Source organism: Gossypium hirsutum, chromosome A05 (genome assembly GCF_007990345.1).
Source record: "Gossypium hirsutum isolate 1008001.06 chromosome A05, Gossypium_hirsutum_v2.1, whole genome shotgun sequence".
In the NCBI taxonomy this organism is placed as follows: Eukaryota; Viridiplantae; Streptophyta; class Magnoliopsida; order Malvales; family Malvaceae; genus Gossypium; species Gossypium hirsutum.
In genome coordinates this window covers 21,692,304-21,715,603 of record NC_053428.1, presented here as the reverse complement: position 1 = coordinate 21,715,603, position 23,300 = coordinate 21,692,304, and the positions used below count along the sequence as shown (strand labels likewise).

Genomic DNA, 23,300 nt, shown 5'->3' with positions numbered 1-23,300 from the left:
AATTCAAGAAGTTTCAACATTATCCATCTCATCACAAGACAGATGAGCTGCAAGAGATGTAAATATCTTCCTTTGTTAGGTCAACTTCCCTTCCTTGAGTTCCAGTATTTGCAAGGGATGGATGCAGTGAAGAATGCTATGACAAAGGCATGGGTCGATTTCCCATCTTCATGTTGTTAAATTACCTTATTATTTAGAGAAATTTTTTTTAATATAATCTTATTTACAAGATTTACAGTTAAAAAGGGAAAAAGTAACTTCAATAAAAAAAGATGATGATACTGGTAAATGATCTTTAATTTATTTTTTGGCTTGTTTTTGGCCATCAAATCATTTGAAAATATAAATAAAAAAATCATAAAAAATAATTTAAAATAAAAACGCGGCACTTTGAAAACAATAACATGAACACTAATAAAAGGAAAAATCAGCATATCACCGAGAACGGCTGTCCTACCAATGTTTTATCAGTTGAAACTTAAAACTTGGAAATGGATTTTTATTAATGCTCAGACATGTGCCACCAGTTGAGTTCTCCTTTGAAAAGTCATGAACTGGAGCTGAAAATGATGTGTGTACGTATCTACAGTTTGTATATACTGAGCAAAAATTGATTCGAAAAGATTAAAAAAAATAAATTTTGAGTTAAATAAATTGAATTGTTTATTTTTATTTTGAGTCAATTCAAATAATTAATTGGTGTTTTAAATTTGTATCGAGTTGAATTTAAAAAAAAAATAATCAAGGAGAATTTAATTGCCATAGGATTGTACTACTAGCAACTTGAAACCTTACTTCACCGTCGGTGTGAAGAGCAAGAAGGGCTAGACTTCTTTGCAGCAAAATTATGGCGGAGATAGTTTTGGCCCCTCTGTTGCAGGTTGTGTTTGAAAAGGTGGCCTCTCGGGTCTTGAAAGAGATTGCTCATCGTTGTGGGTTCAATGATGAGATCCAAAAGCTTCAACGTGCATTGCGGATGATCCAAGCTGTACTTGAAGATGCAGAAGAGGGACAAGCTACCGATAAAGCTTTGAAGTTGTGGTTAACTGAGCTTAAAGAGGTAGCTTATGATGCTGATGACCTGCTTGAAGAATTTACCCCGGAGGCTTTGCGGCAAGAAAATGACAGCACTTTTACTCAGCAGGTAAGCAACATCATCCCCTCTTTGAATCCTGTTATAACATACCTCAGAAAGTTACCTGAGCTAACACAGATAAGGCAGAGATTAGACGTGTTATTGGAAGAAAGGTCTTGTTTCAAGCTCAAGGAAAAAATTGGAGATAAAGATATGAAACGTGGACAGAAAAGAGAGACCGGGTCATTTGTGATTGAACCTGAAGTTATTGGACGAGAAGAAGATAAAGAACAGATAATAGGGATGTTACTGTTAACTACTGAGAGAAGAGCCGGCAGATTTGTCTCAGTTATTCCCATAGTGGGTTTAGGGGGCATTGGTAAAACTACTCTAGCTCAAACAGTCTATAATGATGAGAGGGTGATGAGAAACTTTGAGCTGAGGATGTGGGTCTGTGTTAATGAAGATTTCAATGTGAGAAAGATTCTTAACTTGATGATAGAATCTGCGACTGGGAGAAGATGTGATGATCTCCTGGGAATGGATGCTCTTCAGTTTCAAGTACGAGATTTATTGTTGGAGAGGAGATATTTGCTTGTATTGGATGATGTATGGAACGAGGATGAGGATGAATGGGATAAGCTTAAAATGTTACTGAAGTTTGGTGCAGAGGAAAGCAAAGTCATAGTCACAACAAGAAGTGCAAAGGTTGCAGCAAAAGTTGGAACAGTGTTTTCTCACCCTCTGAAGGGTCTGTCTGATGATGAATGTTGGGCTTTGTTCAAGCAACGAGCCTTTCCTCATGGCCAAAAGGACAATCCAAACTTGTTCCCTATTGGGAAACAAATTGTGAAGAAGTGCGGGGGAGTTCCTCTAGCTGCAAAGACACTGGGTGGTCTAATGCGCTTCAAAAGAGAGCCAGCAGAGTGGCTATGTGTGCAGGAGAGTGATCTGTGGAATATTTGTGAAGAGGAGAGCGGGATATTGCCTGTCCTACGGCTGAGTTATAGTCGTTTGCCCTCACATCTAAAAGGGTGCTTTATGTATTGCTCAATATTTCCTAAAAATTATGTCATCAAGAAAGATGAGTTAATTCATCTTTGGATAGCAGAAGACCTGATTCATCACACTGAAGAAAGAAAATCTCTAGAGGACATTGGAAATGAATACTTCAATAACTTATTGTGGATGCTTTTCTTTGAAGATGTGAAGAAAAACGACGTTGGCGATGTAATAGAATGCAAAATGCATGGAATTATTCATGATCTTGCAAAATCTGTTGCAGGAGAAGAGTACTTTGTATTCGAAGGTGGGTGCATGCCAAGAAATTTGACTAAACTGCGATACTTATCCGTGGTCTGCGATTCTGGATCATGTTCTATTCCAGAAGCATTGTACAAAGCTAAGAAGTTGCGAACTCTCATTTTGTTATATCCAAAAGGTGATCTTGGTGAAATCCCAACTCAGTTGTTCTCAAGTTTCAGGTATCTCCGAGTCCTAGATTTGGGTAATTGTGGCATCAAAAGGGTGCAGAACACAATTTCTTGCTTGAAATATTTGAGGTACCTCAACCTTTCAAATACCTTCATAGAAATATTACCAGAAAGCATATGCAGCCTTCATAACCTACAGGTGCTAAACCTATCAGGCTGCTCTGATCTCATTGAACTACCAAGGAGCTTGGCAAGACTGCTTCAACTAAGACATCTTATAATAAATGGTTGTGAAAGATTAACTCGCTTGCCAGGTAACTTTGGTAGACTTCATTTTCTTCAGACATTGCCATTGTTCATTGTTTCAAATGAGACTGATCTCAGGGAAAATGATAATCTAGTTGGGCTGAGACGACTGAAGCTCAAAGGTGAGCTGACAATTAGAAAACTGGAAAACGTAAAACGTGAGTTTTTAGCTCAAGCAAACTTAGTAGAGAAAAACCTTCATTCTTTGGAGTTATCATGGGGAGATGATCATGAAGGTTTGAACTTGAACATGAACAATGATTTTATTTGCAAAATGGGAGAAAATGTGCTTGAGTGTCTTCAACCACCTGAAAATCTCAAACGTTTGTCCTTAAAAGGATATCCAGGATTCTGCTTCCCAAGGTGGATGCGCACTCTCATACTTCTTGGCTTAACTAAATTGGAGTTGATCAACTGCAAAAGATGTGAACATCTCCCTACTTTAGGGGAACTTCCATTTCTAGAGATTATCTACATGCGTGGAATGAAAGCTGTGAAGGTTATTGGCAGAGAGTTCTATGGAGAAGACACAAGGAGATTGTTTCAATCACTAAAGGAGCTAACCCTCATAGACTTCCCTGATTTGGAACTCTGGTGGAGCATAAGTGGAGGGAAAGAATACCCGTCACTCGTTAAATTAACAATCAATAAATGCCCTAGGTTGTTGAATTTGCCACAATTTCCATCAATTAAGCATTTAGAGTTGCGGAACTGCCACGAAGCTTTATTAAGATCGCTGGTAAATGTATCCTCACTTTGTATCCTAGTTATTGATGTTTTTACAGGACAGTTGGTTCTATTGGATACCTTGCTTCAAAACAACGTTAATCTCATGTCTCTAACTATCAGCTCTTGTCCCAAGATTCGGTACATCCCTCCTAGTTTGGGGAACCTCGTCAATCTAAAAACATTGACGATCCGTTGGTGTGAGGAGCTCGTATCTTTGCCACTGCAATTGCAAAACCTCAGCTGCCTGCAGTCCTTGGAGATCTGTGAATGCCATAGTCTTTCTGCTCCACCCCAGAGTATAAGTGGGTTAATCTCTCTTAAATATTTATCCATTGAGAACTGCAGTCACATAAGATCATTACCGATTGGACTGGAACATCTTAGCTCTCTTGAACATCTAATGATAATGTATTGTCCAAGTCTGGTGTTTTTGCCAAATGAGTGGCAAAACCTTTCCATGCTAAGGAGTTTGTGCATTTTAAGCTGTCCACAACTATCATCTCTGCCTGATAGTATTCAATATGTAAGGACACTGCGAAATCTGGAAATCCATGGTTGTCCTGGTTTAAATGTGTTGCCTCAGTGGATCATCAATCTCACACTTCTAAGATCATTGGCAATATCAGATTGTCCTAATATCACATCACTTCCAGACAGCCTTCAGTGTCTTACCAATCTCCAGCGTCTTTCTATTCAAGAATGTCCAAGGCTTGAAGAGCATTGCAAGAAAAATATAGGTGATGGCTGGCCAAAAATAGCTCATATTGCGCATATTTACATTGGATCACCAGAGCTCAAGAAAGAGAATGTTGCTAGCAGCTCGTCATGCTAATTAGAATAAAAGCCATCTATCTGGTCATGCTTTTGGTAGGTTAACTTCTTTCTTCTCTTTGGAATAAAGGCCTGAACTCTCTTCTTCGTTGACAATTGAGTAGTAAACTGGTGTCCTTGCCAGTAGAATTGCAATTTCTAACAGCCCTTGAGCACTTGACTATAATATGCTGTCCAATATTGGTTTCTCTACATGACAGTTTCTGATATTTGTCCACTATCAAGAGTTTGTTACCTCAATGCAGAATCTAGAAGCTGCCATCGTAATCGTCCTCACTCGGATCTTACTTCTCCCAGTGATCTGCAATTACTAGTTGCATTCAGCATTTATCTATTCCTGGAATGTCGCGCTCCAGAAGAGAGGTGCAAGGAGGACGCAAGTGAAGATTGTTTAACAAGTATTGTTACAAATGTCGATATTGGATCACGAGAGCTTGAGAGCAGCCCATCTCATTAAGGTCTGAAAATTCCCCCGGATTGCTACCTGTTATATCAGTTCTTTCTTTTCCATTACTTCATTTTAGTTGCTCTCTTTGTCTTGAGGGAAGATGCAGATTGAGAACTGCCATTGATTAACGCAATTGAATCAAGAGTCAAGACAAATGAGTTCAGCATTTGAAGTTCCTGAAGGTAAGCTCTGCTCATTTCCACCATGTTTAAGAATTTGTGTGTATGCGTGTGTTCCTTTTAAATCTCCATTACTGTAAATTATGAACATTCAGTCTCTGCCGGGACAAATACAGGTAGCCTTGGCCTCCATAATGCGGCTTTCTTACACATCATCAGTCAGGTTGTTAAACTATATATTTATTCAGAATAAAATTTTGCATATAATAATAATCTTTTTCAAAGTGTCAGTATGTAATCAAATTATTTATTTATGGAATAAATATAAAAATTATATATAATTTAATTTGATAATTTTTAATTTTATTCAACCTTATATATACCACATTAAATTTAATTCAATTGTTCACATTTGAAAAAAAAACTAATTTAATTTATTTTCTCTTTGGATGATTATAATTATTTATGGTACGCAATAAGTAATCATAAAATAGTGCAATATGATATTAGTGTTGGTAAAATACGAAAAAAGAATCAAAATCAAAATATTATGCATACAGTTGAACCAAATCAAACATATGATATTGCATATTAAATAAAATACATGCTTAATTTTGATATTTATCTTTTTATTTATTTGTTTTTAATTATCGGTTAGTAGATGTATGTTTATTAATATTTTCTTACACTTGAATTTTTGTCCTATGTCATTTTTAGGGATGATACTGAATTCGGATATTTGTAATTTTTGTAAAATTTGAATTTGGTAAATCTATTTTAAAAATCGAATTCATTTATTATATCATTAACTCCTAATATTACTATCCGAATCTAAATTAATTAAAGTATTCGTCGAATATCTAATTGTTGAATATATGTATTTAGAGAACATAAATATATTTTTTAAATAAAATTTTCCAAATGTAATTGATTCATTTATCTTAATCCATTATAAGTGGATCTGAATATACAATATTAGAACCCATATCCATATTCGTAAAAAAAGAGACTAGATCCGAATAATGGATATTCGAAGATTAATTATCCATATCTACTCAAAAAATCATTGCGGATAATAATTAAAATATCAAAATCCACAATATCCAAATTCACCAACTAATTAAATATCTACAAATATCCAAATTCACATAGGTTTTCATATCACTAATTGTCTTGAATATTTCTACATCTTAATATACTTTTTAGAGTTAATTGCACCAAACATCACCAAACATCTCTAATTTATGACCCTCATGTTAGATTGATCTCTAAACTTCAAATCATTCTAATTACGTCCTTAAATTATCGAGATTATATCAATTAGGTCATTCCATTATTAAAAGTATTAATTTAACTACTAAATGACAAATAAGATTTTATATGATATAATTTAAAATGAAAAATTTAAGAAAAAATGAATATTGTAAAAAGTTTTTGTTTTAAAAATATTAATTCAGAATCTTATAGCTTTTACAAAAGTTTTATTGTTCATTATTTATTTTTTAAGTATATTTTATTTTTAGTTTTTACTTTTAAAAGTTATGTGATAAAGTTCTATTCTTTAAAATTTTTATTTTAAATTTAACTACATATTATTTAACATGTCATTTAACAGTTAAATTAATTATTTTATTAATGAAAGAAGCTAATTGATATAACATCGATAATTTAAGATATAATTAAAATAATTTAAAGTTTAGAGACTAAATAAAATAAAGATCATAGTTTGGGGATATTTAATGCAAATAACCCTACTTTTTATTCAATAACATTCATTGAAAAGGCACAATTTACCAAGAGTGCATGTTAGTGAATCATGTTGTTAAAGAAGAAGCCCAGTTAAGGAAGCCCACACATTGATCCTATCCCCTTAAAACGGTATCTCGACCTCACTCTCCCGCGATTCCGATTTACGTTTTCCCCCCAAAAAAACCACAATTTCTTTAAAAAGAAAAAAAAAAAATAGAAACATCCTCTTCAATCTCTTGCTCACATCCCATATCAATGCTCCTTCTACTCCAAACCCCTCACAGTTCAAAACCTTAACCTTCCAACGGTTACATCCCAAAAACCCATCAAAAGTCTTCAGGGGAAGCCGAAGCGATGGCCATTGCAGATTCTAGAGACCAAGCCTTCTCTCTCCTCATCGCCGCTAACAACCACGCCGATTTGGCGGTGAGGCTTTCATCTCTCAAACAGGCCAAAGATATTCTTTCGTCACTCTTTCCTTCCTCCGCTGCCGATCTCTTCCCTTACCTCGCTGACCTACAGGGTTCCCCTCACAGCCTCGTTAGAAAGTTTCTCGTCGAGTGAGTTTCTAATCCTAATCAGCTCCAATTCTGTGTTAATTGTTTACGATTTTGTTTTATTTTTAAAAATCGCGCCAATGCATCCTTAACTGCTTCTTTTCTTGGTTTCACGACTAGGTTGATTCATGAGCTGCAAATTTGCAGGTTTTCGTGTATTTTGAATTTATTAAAACTGACACTTTTTTTCACTATTAAAAATTTTACAATTAAAGGATTGCGCGTTGCTTTCTCGTCTAATTTTTTGTTGCTAGGTTTCTATTTTATAGGTGGAATTTCATGCTATTTTCTGTCAATTGTTGGCAGGATTATTGAAGATATTGCATTGAAAGCAATAGAACATTCTTCTTTACTAGTACTTGTGCTGGTACCGTTTTTGAGGGATGTTGACTCTGATGTTGTGAAACAATCTATCGTTAGTGGCAGGAATTTCTTCTGCTGCGTCTTGGAAGAAATGGCATTACAGGTTGTTTGTCCTTTTATACGTAAATACGTAGTCCTAACTTAGTCAGATGCATTTGTATATATATTATGAGTTCTTTTCCCAATTTCAAGAATATTTTATGTCTCTATGTACAATTTGTGATTTTGAGCATATTTGTTTTGAATTATTGAAGATGTTTCTGGGTACTTTTTTCCTGAGTGCATAACAGTAACCACTTAGTGCTGGTTTCTTTTAATTCATAATCTCAACAACTCCAAAACATAAATGATGATATTATCCTTTATTTGCGTTTGTTGTATTTCTTTATTTGATTCATCTGTCAAACTATCTGCCTTTCTTACCTACATGTAAATCCTTTCCTTTTTTTCCTGGGAACTTATAGTTTCAGCAGAATGGTAAAGTTGACCAATGTCTCGAAGAACTATGGATATGGATGGTTAGGTTCAAGGACGGTGTGTTTTCCACTGCAATGGAGGTATGACTTATTGACTGGGCTTTCCAAATTCTAAACAAGTGTGGGCTGATTTTCAATGGTTGACCGCGTTGTAATATTATAAACTAGTTAAAAGCTGTTGATAAACAGAAAGTTACTACCGAATTAACTCTAGGCAAACTTGTTTCTTTGTTGAAAATATTTATATGCTAAATAGATTTTGGTTGAATTTTTTTTAAAAAAAAGTAGATGTTTGAGCAAAGACTTCACACCTAACAAGAGATACCAAAAAATGGAATAAAATGAAATATATTTAAATAATATTGTTAATTTAATCAGATGACATTTTATTTAAAACATTATTGATGGATGAATGCATTAAGTAGGTGTTTATTGCTTAACATGCTTGGCAGGTTCCAACTAAAATTTTTGATCAAGTGGTGTCCAAAATGAGTGACCTAACATAGTTGAAATCTTAATTCGTTGCAAACCTAAAAATCCTACTAATAAATTTTTTTTCAATGATTTGTTGGAAAAATACCTTTGTGGTATTTGTTTGATGGTTTTTATGTGCTCATGTGCTGAAATATAATTGTTGTTTTCACTTACATTTTTGTTCTTTCCCCTCACTGTTGTAACTCCCGTCTATTGTGGATTATTTAATTTTATAGTTTTAGGACTTTATGTTCTCCATTTGCTAATCATGTATAATTGATGTTTCTTTGATTTAAATCTGTAGCCTGGTCCTCTTGGGGCGAAGTTGCTGTCTCTGAAATTTTTGGAGACGTATGTCTTTCTTTTTACATCAGACAATGTTGATTCTGCAAATTTTCTTGAAGGTATTGCCTTCCTATTGTCAAGGGCCCAAAGTTCTCTAGGACTTCCATAATAATATATTCTAGTGGCTGGCTTCATTGGTGACTTATATCTTTATATGTTTCTCTAGCTACAAGAGGAAGTAGACAGACTTTTAATGTATCATGGCTAAGTGGTGGTCATCCTATCTTGGATCCAGTTGCACTAACATCGGATGCAAACAGGACTCTTTTCATTTTATTGGGCATGTTGCAATCAGCCAGTAGTCTCCCTGTCTCTGTGACAATTACCATTGTCAATTGGTGAGTTTTCTGCCACCAGTAGTCAATTGTTTTTATTTGTTCTGCAGTTTATGAGCCTTTACCCTCCCAAAAAAAAGGAGAGAGAGAAGTTTTGTTTTGTTTTTTTAAGTTTTTGATAAAATCTGGGAAGTTGGGGTTTAATTGCTTAAAGAAAAATGTTTCTGTGGAGATTCCCAAATTCGTGAAGAATCCAAACTTGATTAGTTGCTAATTTGTCGGGGTAAAATCTTGGATAAGTTTAACACCCTTGCCCCCAATTTGCCCAATTTATTGGTAATTATTTTTTGTTTTTTTAGTTTCATAGGTTAAGATGTATAAAATTTTGAATGGAATTGGAAAAGAAAAACTGTTCCATTTGTTTTGTACTTGATAAGCATTGGTATCCACTCTAAGTTTTTTTTCTGTTTCCATTGATTTTAGTGCTGAGATATAGCATTGGTATCAACTCTCTTTATTCCAAACTTCATCGTGTTTTCCTTTTACTTGTATCTTTTGAATCCAATAGGATATAATACCCTGTCAGATCAGAAGAGTACTTACATTAAAGCTAGAAGGTGACTGTCTTGTCATGCTATTTCTGCTTTTGCATATGCAAACTTATTAATTGCATTTATTGTCCATATCTGATCTTTAATATTAACTTCTATACATACAAGGACTACACTGCATTTAGCATTTTCCCTCTGCTTTACTATCTTTAAAAGTTTTGGAGGGTGCTGAAGATTGGAAGCAGGTTATAGCACACATTCAACAGCTTGTTTTTGATACAATTTCGGCATGCTGTCTGACTCTGTTTTGAGGAGTTAATGGCCTTGGATGCTGCTGCATTGCTGGTTCAGATACTGGGAGCTACAGGCCTAGACAACGGTGCACAATTATGTGTACTACGGAGCACCATTGGCCAATGATAGGAATTGTTAATAGACGGATATAATGGTCAGTCAAATTGTGCTGAGAAACTTGGTGATCAGGCAACGCAGTAAACTACTAGGAGATCATATTATTATTTTGGTATCTGCTGTATATTTGTACAGCTGAAAATGTTCAAGATACTTTAAAATGTATTGGTTATTTTACAACAGTTGATGCACATTAAGTAATTTAATAATCAAAATTATTTTTTAACTGGGGATTATCCTGCTAAATCTTCCATTTTCCATTTTGTGACTTCTAGTTTTCTTTATACTTACCCTTGTGATGCTGCATTCTCTTCATCATGCTATGTTTGTTGGTTTTGTGGTCGACAGTAAGACTCAGAGTACATTTGCAAGCTCTTCAGCTATTAGATATTGGCGTAAATGCCTGTTTCTTGTTTTACTTCTCTTGGTAGGTAATTGATTGGCTGTCTTTGGACCCTGGTCTTTGAATTAAGTTGTAATGTACAGGCATGAATGTGGTAGGATGCAAAACATTTTGTTTTCCCAGTTTAACCAGTGACACTTCCTGTCGATGTCATGCCTCAACTACTTCCTATGTGCATGAAGGCAAGCATTTTGATTGTGTGCAAGGATTTTGCTTGTTGCATGGTGGCCCTAAGTTATTATATGGAGTGGTATTTTAAGCATTTCGAATGAGCATTAACAAAAAGCTCAGGATTTTCTTCTTTTCTTCTTTGTTTTCAAATGTTCACTTTTTTAGGTTGGCATTGTAAGGGGGTTTGTTATTTTTCAAAAGGGAGAGGGCATCATAATCATTTTTTGTACCATTATCATCAAAACTACCTAGTTCCCTCTGAGATATTATCTTAGAAACTTTTTCTTTCCTTTATATCGCTCATTATTGCTTCTGAACTATTATCATCAAAACTACCCAGAGTGTTTTTTTTTTTTTGGCCAGAAACAAAGAGAACTGTAAGGGATTTCAGAATTTCAAAGTTCCTAAATCTTGTCACTTGCAAACTTCTTTAGAAAATTATTCAAAATTTTGTTTGATGGCATGGTGTGTACTTTTGGGCTTGTTTTCACCAGTATACAAATTATTTGTTTGGCATGCACTCCTATTGCGAGACGCAAGTGCAGTTAAGTTTGCAGGTTGCACTGTGCATAAATGGTTGAGGTTATGTGAAAAGTACGGACAGTGTTTTCTTAAAGGATAACATCTTCATTGAAATTGAGATCCTAATTTTTTACATGATGGAATACGCAGCTGGGAAGTTGGGGTATTGAATATTTTGGAGCACTCAACTCTCCAGAATTATCAAAGAACAAACAAGCTTTGAAATGGTCCAAGAAACTTTGTTAGCGTAAATATTGTTGTTTAGAAGTAGAATATACTAAGCTTTAATTCAAATGTTAGAAAATATCATATTGCAAAGGTACAATTTATTGAAATCTGTCAAATGTTTTGGACTCAAATTCATTGGAAATATTGTGATTTTGCTTTTCTGCATGATATGTAATTATATTTCTGATATACCTGGTGCATGAACTAGAAAATTTCTTGAAGGCACCTTATTGCAGTTTGAACATAGAAATATCTTCAGATTTTTTACAGTGCTCAGAACCATGAAGAACTTTGAGTACTACTTTTGGTAGAAGCTTTTTAAAGATTCTTATTTATGTGATGTTGCATATGTTTGTTGGCCTTAATGTGTGCTGAATTCTTCTGTGTATTTGTATGATATATAGAACAGGTGTGGTTGGTAGACATGCATAGTTGTGTCTATATGGACTTGGTTTGGTAGTAAGTTAAATGTTATTTCTTCAAGGTTTCCGTGGTTGCATTCATTGAGGCACCTTATTATTGGGAACTCAAGAGTAAAACATAAAGTTTTTCTGATTTCTTAGTAATATATATATACGTGTATATATACGTGTGTGTGTGTGTGATTCCCTTGAGGCAGCAGATGATACGGTTCACTGCATGCCTGCTGATATAGTGATGCGTAACTGCATATTGCAACTACAGGTTGATTTCCTCTAGTTTTCAGTGAGGTTGGAATCTAATATCCATGAAAACTTGAGTTATTTGCTTCCATTGTTGCTAGTAGGATTTATCATTTTCCAATTTTTTCTCCCCCTAATTTTTAACTGGATTGCAATTCCTTCATCTGTTGAGTTTTAGGGTAATAGTGACATTTTAGGGCAATTCCTTCAATAATGGTGATTGAACTTTTATTCATAAAGTTGTATCCTGCCTATCGGAGCATGTCCAATTTTGAATTATTGCTTGACATCTCTGGTTGAGAACCTAGAAAAATATATAGAAAAAACTAAAATGGCTTAACTTTGTAAATCCATTATTCTTGAAACCTATTATGAAAGAGGGTATCTCATGTGGAAGCACTTGGATTAACAGGATGATAGAGATTGTAATGATTTTGACAATGATTTTGACAATCAACTATTAAGAGCTGTTGGGAGCATAATGGTGTTTGGTTGTTGCATGCTCTTTGCTGGTGATAGTATTGGGGATGGTTTCTTCATTCCAATGCATGTCAGAGATCTAGAATTTTGGATTTTAAATTGACTGTTGTAAGTTTGAAGAGATTGGTTATCTATGGATCATGAGATATGGTGAAGTTCTAAATATTGAATTGTTTAATGTTCAAATTAAAAAGTAGTCTGAAAGAGAAGTTTGTTTATAGTAATAATATTATACGTTTGTTGAATTAAGTATTACGGTATTGCTCAGTGTGCTTTGTTGGTAAGCACACCACAGTCAAGTATTTACTGTCACCAGCTTTATACTCTGTTTCTACCTTTTATTCCTGAATATCCTGCTGAGGAGTTAAGATTTATTGCCCAAAATTAGTTCGTTCATGACATTTCAAATAAGATTCTAAAATGATGCTTGCTACCTGCTGATGTAATACGGATGAATGTCAAAGATTAGCTTGATCCATAAGCTTGGTTTTGTTCCAGTGGTTTAGTGGAGCGAATTTGCAAATCTTGGACATAAGCATTGAAACGAGTAGTTGATTTAAGGAAAGGTTCTCTTGGGTGAAGACTAGTGATTGAAACAGAGATTTATGTCAATAATGGATGGTTAAACCAATGTTTTTTTCTTGTCTTTGTCATGAAGGCTTTTGGTTAAGTCTTTTTCTAGTTATCTTGTTTTCAAGTGAGTTAGACGTGTTACTTCAGTTTTCTAATTTTCTTAACACTGTACGATTGCTTTTCTGGTTCCCTTTAGGCTTGGTTACATCTGTTTACATTCTTCTTAAAAGCTGTCACTAATAAAGGGGATTATGGTTCTAATTGTGGCTCCTAGGACAGTTGCACTTCATTGTGACAACTAACAAGAGGTCTCAAAAATTAACATAGATCTCAGCAATTAGTTTCGCTTTCTTGTATTTGTTTGGTTTTGGGAACTTGTATTATTTTTTCACTGCTAGAGCTTCCATTACTGTTTCTTCTCTATAATTAATTCCCTTTTTGTTCGACAGTCTTGCTGCCATAGCAAGGAAGAGACCCCTCCATTATGGCACTGTTCTATCTGCACTGCTTGATTTTAATCCAAACTGTGAGACTTTAAGAGGATGTCATTATGTCAGCATTCAGTTTTCCTTGAGAACTGCATTTTTGGGATTCCTGAGGTGTACTTATCCAGCAATTGTAGAGGTAATATTTTAGAATTTTTGGACGACACTGACACCAATTAAAGGAGCTAATGATTTCTTCTTTTAGTATCTATCTTATCTGTTATTTATATTATATGAATCTGTAAGAATTAATAGAATTGGCAGCCAGATATCACTGGTTTCTAATAATTCAGATTTTATAATAATCTTCGTTATCCTCTTTTTATATGTCATGGAAATATGTACTTCAAAGGTTGATTTGACAACTCCTAGGTTGTTGAATGACAAAAAGATACTGAGGCCCGTAAGGCTGTTCACTGCTCATGTACCTGACAAGTTGGGTATTATTTTTTATGATCAGTCAAGAGAGAGATTGCTTAGAGCTTTAAGAGCGATGAATGCTGGGGATGCTGCTGATCAAGTCATCAGACAGGTTGAAAAGATGATAAAAAATAGTGAGCGTGCTTCACGGGAAACTCGGTCAAGCAGGGTAATGATCTTTCACAAAGCTGTTTTAGCATATAGCAGTTATAAGTTTCTGTCAGTCGGTAAGAATTAGTACCTGATAGCTTTTACCAGTTTCTCATGGTAAATATATATATTTTTTTGTCAGGATGATCAATCATCTCGCCAACCATATGTTGTAGGGGATGTGTCAAAGAAAAGATTTATGCCTCAGGATAATGAAGAACTAACAAATGGTTTTGAGATGGTCTCCAAGTGTATTCGCTCTGGTTCCAATTCCCACCCAATACCACATGCTCAAATAAATGATTCTGGGCAGGATTTTTCTTCTGTGAATGGACAATCGCCTAGTTTTCCTCTTTCGGATGGTAATTTAACTGCTGTTGAGCAAATGATCTCAATGGCTGGTGCTTTACTAGCTGAAGGAGAAGGAGAAAGAGAAAGAGGTGCTGAATCTCTTGAAATTCTTATTTCAAAAATTCATTCTGATCTGCTGGCTGATATTGTCATCACAAATATGAGCCACTTGCCTAAAAGTCCTCCTCCATTAACAAGCTTTGGGACTTTGCTTATAACTAAACAAACAGATTATGTAAATAGTGTGACTCAAGCTGTGCAGCCTCCTGGTCCAACAAATTCTTTAGATGCTCCCGTAGCACAATTGCCCTCTACTTCAGCTGCTACAACTAGTTCATCAATATCTGATATATCTATTGTCAATATTGCTGCTGAAACCATACGTGACCCGAGAAGGGTAACCACTTTGTCTGCCACCATTTGTTTATTTTCAAACTATGTTAACCTTTCCCTGATAAAAGATAAATAATTTCTTTTTATCAAATGGAAGTTAACCCTAACTTTTTCAGGACCCTCGTCGCCTAGATCCACGACAGGCTGCTGTATCCGTTGGAGTGTCATCTTTACCAGTTTTGGAGGACACTGGCACTGCTATGGCTGAGTTTGATGGCTCTATTTCTATCAAGCCTCTTTCAGTTCCAGTTGTTGAAAATCTTCCTGTGCATTTGACATCTAACGTCCAAAGCTATGATAAGGTAATTGAAGGTCCATCAGTTTCTGCTATTAAGCAGCCAGCTCCTGAAGGGGATGTTCTGAGTGTTAATGAAGACATTGTTCCCATTCTAGAGGTCAATACTTCTTCCAATTGTGCACTTTCTCCTCCTGGTATGGTTGATGAAAATGCAGCTGAGATGAAGGTAGATGCTGAAGCGAAACATGAGATTGATGCGTCATCTTTTCCAGAGTCTGAAGAAAACTATCTGGCTTCTACAACCATATCTTCTTTGGATGAGACTGGTCGGGATTTACCTGTGCTACCACTATATGTTGAGCTAACTGATCGCTGAATCATACTTGCATCTTCATTGGTCAGAATGTAGCCAAACACATATGGCATTACTTGGTCGATTGGTTGGTCAGGCAAGAGGCTATATTTTCAGATTTCTCTCTCTTCTGACTGTTTTCTGCTCTTTATCCTACGCTCTTCTCTAACTTATGATTGCATGTTTATTATGCCTCTGCTAAATAAATGTAGAGTTTAATTCTTTCTTGACGTCAGAATGAAACTTATATACTGCATAATGTATGGGGGTTAAGGGGCAGATTATCGTAATATATTTATATTTTTATAAGTAAAGGCATAACTTTTGTTCTCAGTGTCACCTGCTTGAGTTATGGGCCTTAAACATGTACCTTCATCACCATCTAATACTTGAGAAGAGAGAGAACCACCTTGCTTAGAGCAAGACAGATAAAAATGTTAAAGTAGATTACATGCCAGAGATTCTGAGAGAATAGCAGTCTGCTTCAAAGGCCAATAGGCCGATGACAGGTTTTATAGTAGAAGCCTTTCCATCTAAGCGGTTTGAAAACATGCTTCACTGTTTGTTGCCAACTATAAACACAAGGCAGCATTGGAGCAAATCTGCCTGTGTTACTCTTTTTGGAGCAAATTACTGGTATGTTTTCATTTGCATATATTTAAGAAAACAAGGGATTCTTATGTTATGATGGGAAAATGGGTTGGATTTGATTAGGTTGTGATGGGAAATGCGGATGAATCCATTTCTGGGTAACCTGAAATAATTAGTTTTATCACTTCATGGATGAAAAGCCTTCTAAATGGGTACACATTTGTCCCAAACTGAGTCTTAGTTTCCTTTCTGAGATATCCTGAAGTAATGTTCTCTTTTTTGGATGTGTTAGAATCCTTCTTTTCCCCCATATCCAAATTGATATTCCTTTGCCCCAGTCTTGACTAATTGTGATTATGCTCATATCTTGTGCAAGTTGTGCTCTTGGAAACTTTCTGAGTTGCATAACTATGTCTATCAAAAACATCTAGAATCTTGATGGATGATTTCACAATTTCAGATACTTAGACAATAGCATTCAATACATGTTTTATTAAGTGCCTATCTGAAGTGACATGCAAAATCACGTGGTTTCTTTTCAGATTTATGCTGATGAAGAAGTTGTTGTCATGTTGGGAAAACAAATTGTTGTGGATTACCAACAACAAAAGGCATTCAAGTTGTAATTTGTTACTTCTTTTCTGCTTTCAGTCTTTGCCTATATCTTCCATTTGTTTTCTTCTTCCATTTTTGAAGTTCTAGCAGGTGTTATAATAGCTAGAAATCTCTCTGTCTCTCTCTTGACACACAGACATTTTCTAAGCTGGTAGCTCTGTTCATCTCCCAATTTATGTCATTTGATCGATTTGGTGTTATTACTCTATAGTGTGTGGCAACCAGTGGCAGACAGTATCTTGTTTGTCCAGATAATTTGCTTTGGATTAATTTTACAATGTTCTCATTGTACTTTTATTCTGACCTGATGGCTGCTTCTTGTTGATTGTTTAATTGTCTTTGCAGTTTTTGTGCCATACAGTATGGTTGAATCTTGATTCTTCGTTTTTTCTTGTTTACTTGTTGGTCTAGAAGGAATGTATGCAAGCAGTTTTCTTTTTCATTTCAAAAATTCCCTTAATGGATCTCAGTGCCTGCTATATTGGATGTTATCCATGTTTAGTACAAAATTTCATGGATTGTTGTTTTGATATTCACAATGGTTCTAGGCTGTTTGTCTTGGTTGGATCAGCTTGTTGGGTCCAATCGATTCTGAACTTATATTACATTCTGATTTTTGCATATTGGATCCTCCCTTTCAAACATTTTTAATGTTATCTTAAATTCTGCTGCTTGTTAGGGTCACAAGATTGTGTTGCACATTCTCTACCATCTGTATTCTTTCACAGTTTCAAATGCAGATGATACCTCTTCGTATTCTGGTGTTATTTATGAAAAATTTCTCCTGGCAGTGGTAAGCTCTTATTGAAGTGAATCGGCCTAGTAATTATTTTTATCCTTCAGAGTAATATTTTTATCTAATTTAATTTTCTGCAGGCCAAATACTTGCTGGATACTTTTCCAGCCTCAGATAAGTCATTCAGCAGACTTCTTGGTGAAGTTCCATTCCTTCCTGACTCTGCCTTGAAACTATTAGATGATCTCTGCTGCTTTAATGTGTTTGATGCTACTCGGAAAGAGACTCGTGATGCTGAGCGTGTGATGCAGGGCCTTGGCGTAGTGTGGAGTTTAATTTTGGGTCGTCCAAATAATCGGCAAGCCTGCTTAAGTAAAGCATTGAAGGTTGTAAACACTTGCATGACAATAATCTTTCTGATTTCTGGGCTATATTTTTCTACATGAACTGGTGAAGCATCATAGAATTCATTTTGCCCTCTCTCTTGTTTTTATGCATGACTTTCCTCTTTTTATTGTTTTCTTATCTTTGTTACCTGTTCCCCCATGGCAATCTGCTGTTAATTCTCAAGATGACATTCGAGGTAAAGCCATCCAGCTGGTATAGAACTTGCCCCTTTACAATGTCCTGTGTTTCTGCTATCTAGTGTTTCAAGATTTCTGCTCAAGCAAAAATCCGTCCTTTCTCAATTTTCTATGTTTATACTGCACAGGTAGCAAACAAACTTTATCAGCTGGACTACATATCTGGAGAAATTGAGCAATTTGCAACAAATATGTTGCTCTCTGCTGATGATCGGCATGCTGCAGGTGCAGAGTTTTTGCATTCTGGGTCCGCTGATGAAAGAGGTGAAATGGAGGTTAGGGAGAAATTCTATAAGCTCCTTCTTGTTTGTGTTATGCGCCTTGGCGTAAGATCTAGTCACAGGTCTAGACGAGAAAGTATCCTTGCTTCGACCTATGGTTACTCAAAGGCAGATTCGTCTTTGACTGAACCACCTTCCCAAACTAACGTTTGTGATAAAAAATAAACCCCCCTTTTATTTCATATTGGCAGCCTTTTTATAGGCTGTTAATTACAAAGGAAAATCCTAATCTAATTCCTAATTTAAAGTCCTCATAGAATTCCTAATTTAAAGTTTATAAGGAAATAAAAAACCTAGTAAAACTAAAACTCCTAAAGAAATTAAATAAATGTAGAATTCTAATTCCTATTCCTCCGTTGATATTGTTTTCCAATGAAAACATCTATATCATTACTCTCCTTCTCGGAGTTGAGCTTGTCCTCAAGCTCAAATTCAGGATAAGCTGCTCGAAAATTATCAATTGGTTCCAAGTGGCATCTTCTTGAGGGCATCTTGCCCATTGCACTAATAGTTCCCACCGACCCCGATTAAGCCTGGTATTAATAATAGCTTGTGGAGTAGGCAAGGCCTTGCCATCATATACTAAGGGCAAGTCTCCTACCGCATCTGGTTGAGGTCCCTTGTATTCTTTGAGGAAAGAAACATGAAATACATAATGTATTCTGCTGCCTGTAGGTAATTCAAGCTGATAGGCCACTGATCCTATTTTGTTCAAGACTTTAAAAGGACCAAAATATTTTGGCAATAACTTGTGATGCTTCTATTTAGTTATCGTCAATTGTCGATATTGTTGAAGCCGTAACCAAACCCAATCCCCGACTTTAAAATTCAACTCTCTGTGCCTCAAATCATAAGTGGCTTTCATTCGTTGCTAAGCTTGTAAGAGTCTATCCCGAGCATTGTGTAAAAGTGCATCTCTATCTTGTAGAGCCTTATCCACAGCTTCAATCCTTGTAGAACCAGCTGAATAGGAGAGAAGTCGAGGTGGATCCCTAACGTATACTAATTGGAAGGGAGTGGCCTTTAGGGCAGTGTGATATGAGGTGTTGTAGCAATACTCAGCCCATGGAACCCAATCGACCCACTGTCGTGGACGATCACTAGAGAGGCATCGTAGGTACATTTCTATTGTTCGGTTAACTACCTCTGTCTAACCATCAGATTGGGGATGGTATGCTGAGGAAAAAGCGAGCTTAGAACCACTTTGACGAAATAATTCCTTCCAAAACAGGCTGAGGAAAACTTTATCACGGTCTGAAACTATGGATTCAGGCAAGCCATAAAGTCGGAATACCTCTGCAAAAAAGACGGTAGCAACAGATATAGCAGTAAATGGATGGGACAAAGGTAAAAAATGAGCGTACTTCGACAGTCTGTCCACAACCACCATAAGTACCGATTTCCCTTTTACTTTGGGTAGACCCTCCACGAAATCCATAGAAATATCAGCCCAAACATGTTGTGGTATTGGAAGAGGTTGAAGTAAACCTGCGGGCTGTAAATTTTGCCATTTGTGGCGTTGGCATACTAAACAATGTTGCACAAATTCTGAGGTTGCAAGCTTCATTCCTTTCCAAAAAAAATCTTGGCGAAGACGATGCAATGTTTTCAATTCCCCTTCATGTGCCATAGCATGTATAGAGGAGATAAGAGTAGGAATAATTGGTGAGGTAGGTAAAAGGTACAACCTCCCTTTGAAGAAAATCAACCCATCTTGTGCAACCCAATCGGGCCCCAACTCTCCTTGTAGAATTCTTTGCTGGAGTTGTGATAATTCTGGGGAAGCTTCTATTTCTCGTCTGATGGCTTTAAGAATTTCAACTTGAGGGAATGAAACAGTCATGAGGTGTGGTAAGTTTTCGTCTTTTCTAGATAAAGCATCTGCAGCCCTGTTCAACTTCCCTACTTTATATTCCACTCGGAAATCAAACCCCATTAGCTTGCTGATCCAATGTTGTTGTGGAGATGTCGTAAGTCGTTGGTCTAACAAATACTTAAGACTGAAGTGATCAGTACGGATGAGGAAATGCCTTCCCCAAAGATAGGGTCGCCAATGAGTCACTGCCTTTGCCAAACCAATTAATTCACGTTCGTAGGCAGCCAACTTAAGGTGTCGATCTGCAATCTTGCAACTGAAAAAGGCAATGGGGTGTCCCTTTTGCTGTAGTACAGCTCCAAACCCGCTGTCCGAAGCATCACATTCAACCACAAATTCCTCCGCAAAGTTGGGTGATTGCAAAACTGGGGCTGCTGAAAGAGAAGTTTTTAATTGGGTGAAAGCAACATCAGCTTCCTTAGTCCAGTTGAAGGCATTTTTCTTTAGAAGAGATGTTAAGGGTGCAGCCACTTATCCATAATTCTTGATGAATTTTCTGTAATATCCTGCCAACCCAAGAAAGCCTCGTAGAGCCTTGGTAGTTTTAGGAGTTGGCCAATCGGTGACATCTTTAATTTTAGTGTGATCAACCTCGACCCCTTCACCATGGATGACATGACCGAGGTAGGTTACCTGAGACTCTCCAAAGAAACACTTAGATTTCTTTAAGAACAACATATTATCCCGCAAGAGTTCAAAAACTAATCTTACATGATGCATATGTTCAGTCCATGTTTTGCTATAAATTAATATGTCATCAAAGAAGACTAAAACAAACTTACGCAAGTAAGGGCGAAAAATGTCATTCATCAAACTCTGAAATGTGGAAGGGGCATTGGTAAGCCCGAATGGCATGACAAGAAACTCAAAGTGTCCATGGTGGGTTCGGAAGGCTGTCTTTTCCACATCAATAGTTGCCATTCTAATTTGAAAATATCCCGATCGTAAATCCAATTTTGTAAAATATTTTGCCTCATGAAGTTCGTCCAACAATTCATCCACGACAGGAATCGGATATTTGTCTTTAACAGTGCAAGCATTAAGCTCTCGATAATTGATGCAAAAACGCCATGACCCGTCATGCTTCTTTACTAATAGTACTGGAGAAGAGAATGGTGATCTACTGGGTCGAATGATTCCTTGTTGTAATATTTGGTCACACTGCTTCTCAATCTCATCCTTTTGAAAATGTGGATATCGATAAGGCCTGACTACAATTGGTCCTGTTCCTGGTTTGAGAGTTATACGATGGTTACATTTGCGGTTAGGAGGTACCCCAGACGGTTCTTGGAATAAATGCGCAAATTCTACCAGTAGCTTATCTAATACTATATTAGTTAAATCCTGTCCCTGTATCAAGCTGAGTCGTGGAACTTCCTCTGGGTGCTGCCCTTGCCAGAGTATCTTCTTCTTGTTTACTGCAAATTGCATAATTAAGGAGCTGAAATCCCATAAAATTGGACCAAGGGTACACAACCATTTAACCCCCAAAATCATATCAAACCCTTCTAATGGTATTGTATAAAAATCAGCTTGAAAGTTGTCATTGGCCACAACGAACTGTACTGATTTACAAATGCCAATGCTAGGAACCCGTTCTCCGTTTGCCACACATACTTGCAACCCCCTTTTCTTTTGTATTTTCAGTCCCAATCTTGGCACTAGACCTTCGCGTAGAAAGTTATGTGTACTGCCTGAATCAACGAGAACTAACACTGTTTTTCCTGACACCTTTGCTGGTAGTTGCATAGTAGATGAATTGCAAGTTCCTCTAATGGCATGGAAATTTCAAGATCATCTACCTCATCATCTTGCTCATCTTCAATATCTGGTACTTCTATCTAAAATAGCCTTTTACATTTGTGCCCCATGGAGTAAGACTCGTCACAATTATAACACAATCCCTTAGCCCTTCTCTCCGCCATCTCTGCTCATGTCAATCTTTTGATAAATGGTGCGGAAGAACCTATTTTGTTGTTATTCCCCATTGGTTTCGTTGTTTGTCCTCCTCCCTTTGCAAAGCTCTTAGTTGTTGGAATAATGGAATTGCTGCCAGTGTTTTGGGAAGCTGACCAGTTTAGATTGGTTTGAGATAACATCTTGGAAGAGACTTTTTGTTTTCGTTCCAAAGCTCGAGCCATATTCATTGCAACTCCAAGGTTTCCCGGTTGTTGCATCTCGATATCAATTCTAAGTTCCTCTACTAATGCGGCAGTAAAAAGGTTTACTTGTTGTCGAGGTTTAAGATCAGTAGTCCTAGCCAGTAGTGATTGAAATTGACGTTGATATTCTTCTACCGTCCCAGTTTGTCTCAAGTTTGCAAGTTCCCCCAAGGGGTTATTACTCATAGGTGGCCCAAACCTGACATGACAACACTCTCTAAAACGTTCCCAATCCAAATTTGCCTTCTCTTCCTCGATTTGATCAAACCACAATTGTGTTTCTCCTAAGAGATGGAATGAAGCTAAGCTGACTTTGTCTTCTTCGTTGGTCCGCTGATTGCCAAAAAAATTTTCGCATCTTTTTAACCATCCTAAAGGATCACCAACACCATCATAAGTGGGAAATTCCATTTTGGAGTATCTTGGCACCATGCCCCCACCGTGTTGTGAATCTGAATTTCTTTTCTTGCCTCCACTGCTGCCTTGTTCTTCATTATTTTTTTCTAAATTCTCTTTCGTTGTCTTTTGGACCGAAAGAGATAAAATTGTAATCTGCTCCTCTAATGCTTGTTGCCTTGTAGCCATTTGTTCCATAAATGCCTCCAGCTTGGCTGTCAAAGTTTTTTCGTCACCCATGACAACTGGCTCTGATACCAAGTTGTTATGCGCCTTGGCGTAAGATCTAGTCACAGGTCTAGACGAGAAAGTATCCTTGCTTCGACCTATGGTTACTCAAAGGCAGATTCATCTTTGACTGAACCCCCTTCCCAAACTAACGTTTGTGATAAAAAATAAACCCCCCTTTTATTTCATATTGGCATCCTTTTTATAGGCTGTTAATTACAAAGGAAAATCCTAATCTAATTCCTAATTTAAAGTCCTCAT

At 36.5% G+C, this 23,300-nt stretch overlaps 1 protein-coding gene and 1 pseudogene across 6 annotated transcripts; both read left to right on the top strand.

Annotated features, from left to right (window-relative positions):
• The first annotated feature begins 447 nt into the window (after positions 1–447).
• LOC107957859 (putative disease resistance protein RGA3) lies at positions 448–5,219 on the top strand. 6 transcript variants are annotated; one of them, XR_005927240.1, is made up of 4 exons: positions 563–4,410; positions 4,620–4,832; positions 4,929–5,004; positions 5,118–5,219. XR_005927240.1 is itself a non-coding variant. In XM_016893459.2 (2 exons), exon 1 carries the CDS (start codon positions 848–850, stop codon positions 4,373–4,375), a length of 3,528 nt encoding a protein of 1,175 aa, XP_016748948.1. In that variant the 5' UTR covers positions 563–847; the 3' UTR covers positions 4,376–4,410; positions 4,620–5,219. The 6 variants fall into 6 exon arrangements, 1 of the variants encoding a protein (XP_016748948.1); XR_005927239.1 differs by having other exon boundaries at positions 4,923–5,004; XR_001700546.2 differs by having other exon boundaries at positions 448–4,410; positions 4,929–5,219.
• Positions 5,220–6,810: 1,591 nt separating this feature from the next.
• The window catches only part of LOC107960680 (uncharacterized), a 28,353-nt pseudogene continuing 11,863 nt past the window's right edge, over positions 6,811–23,300 (top strand).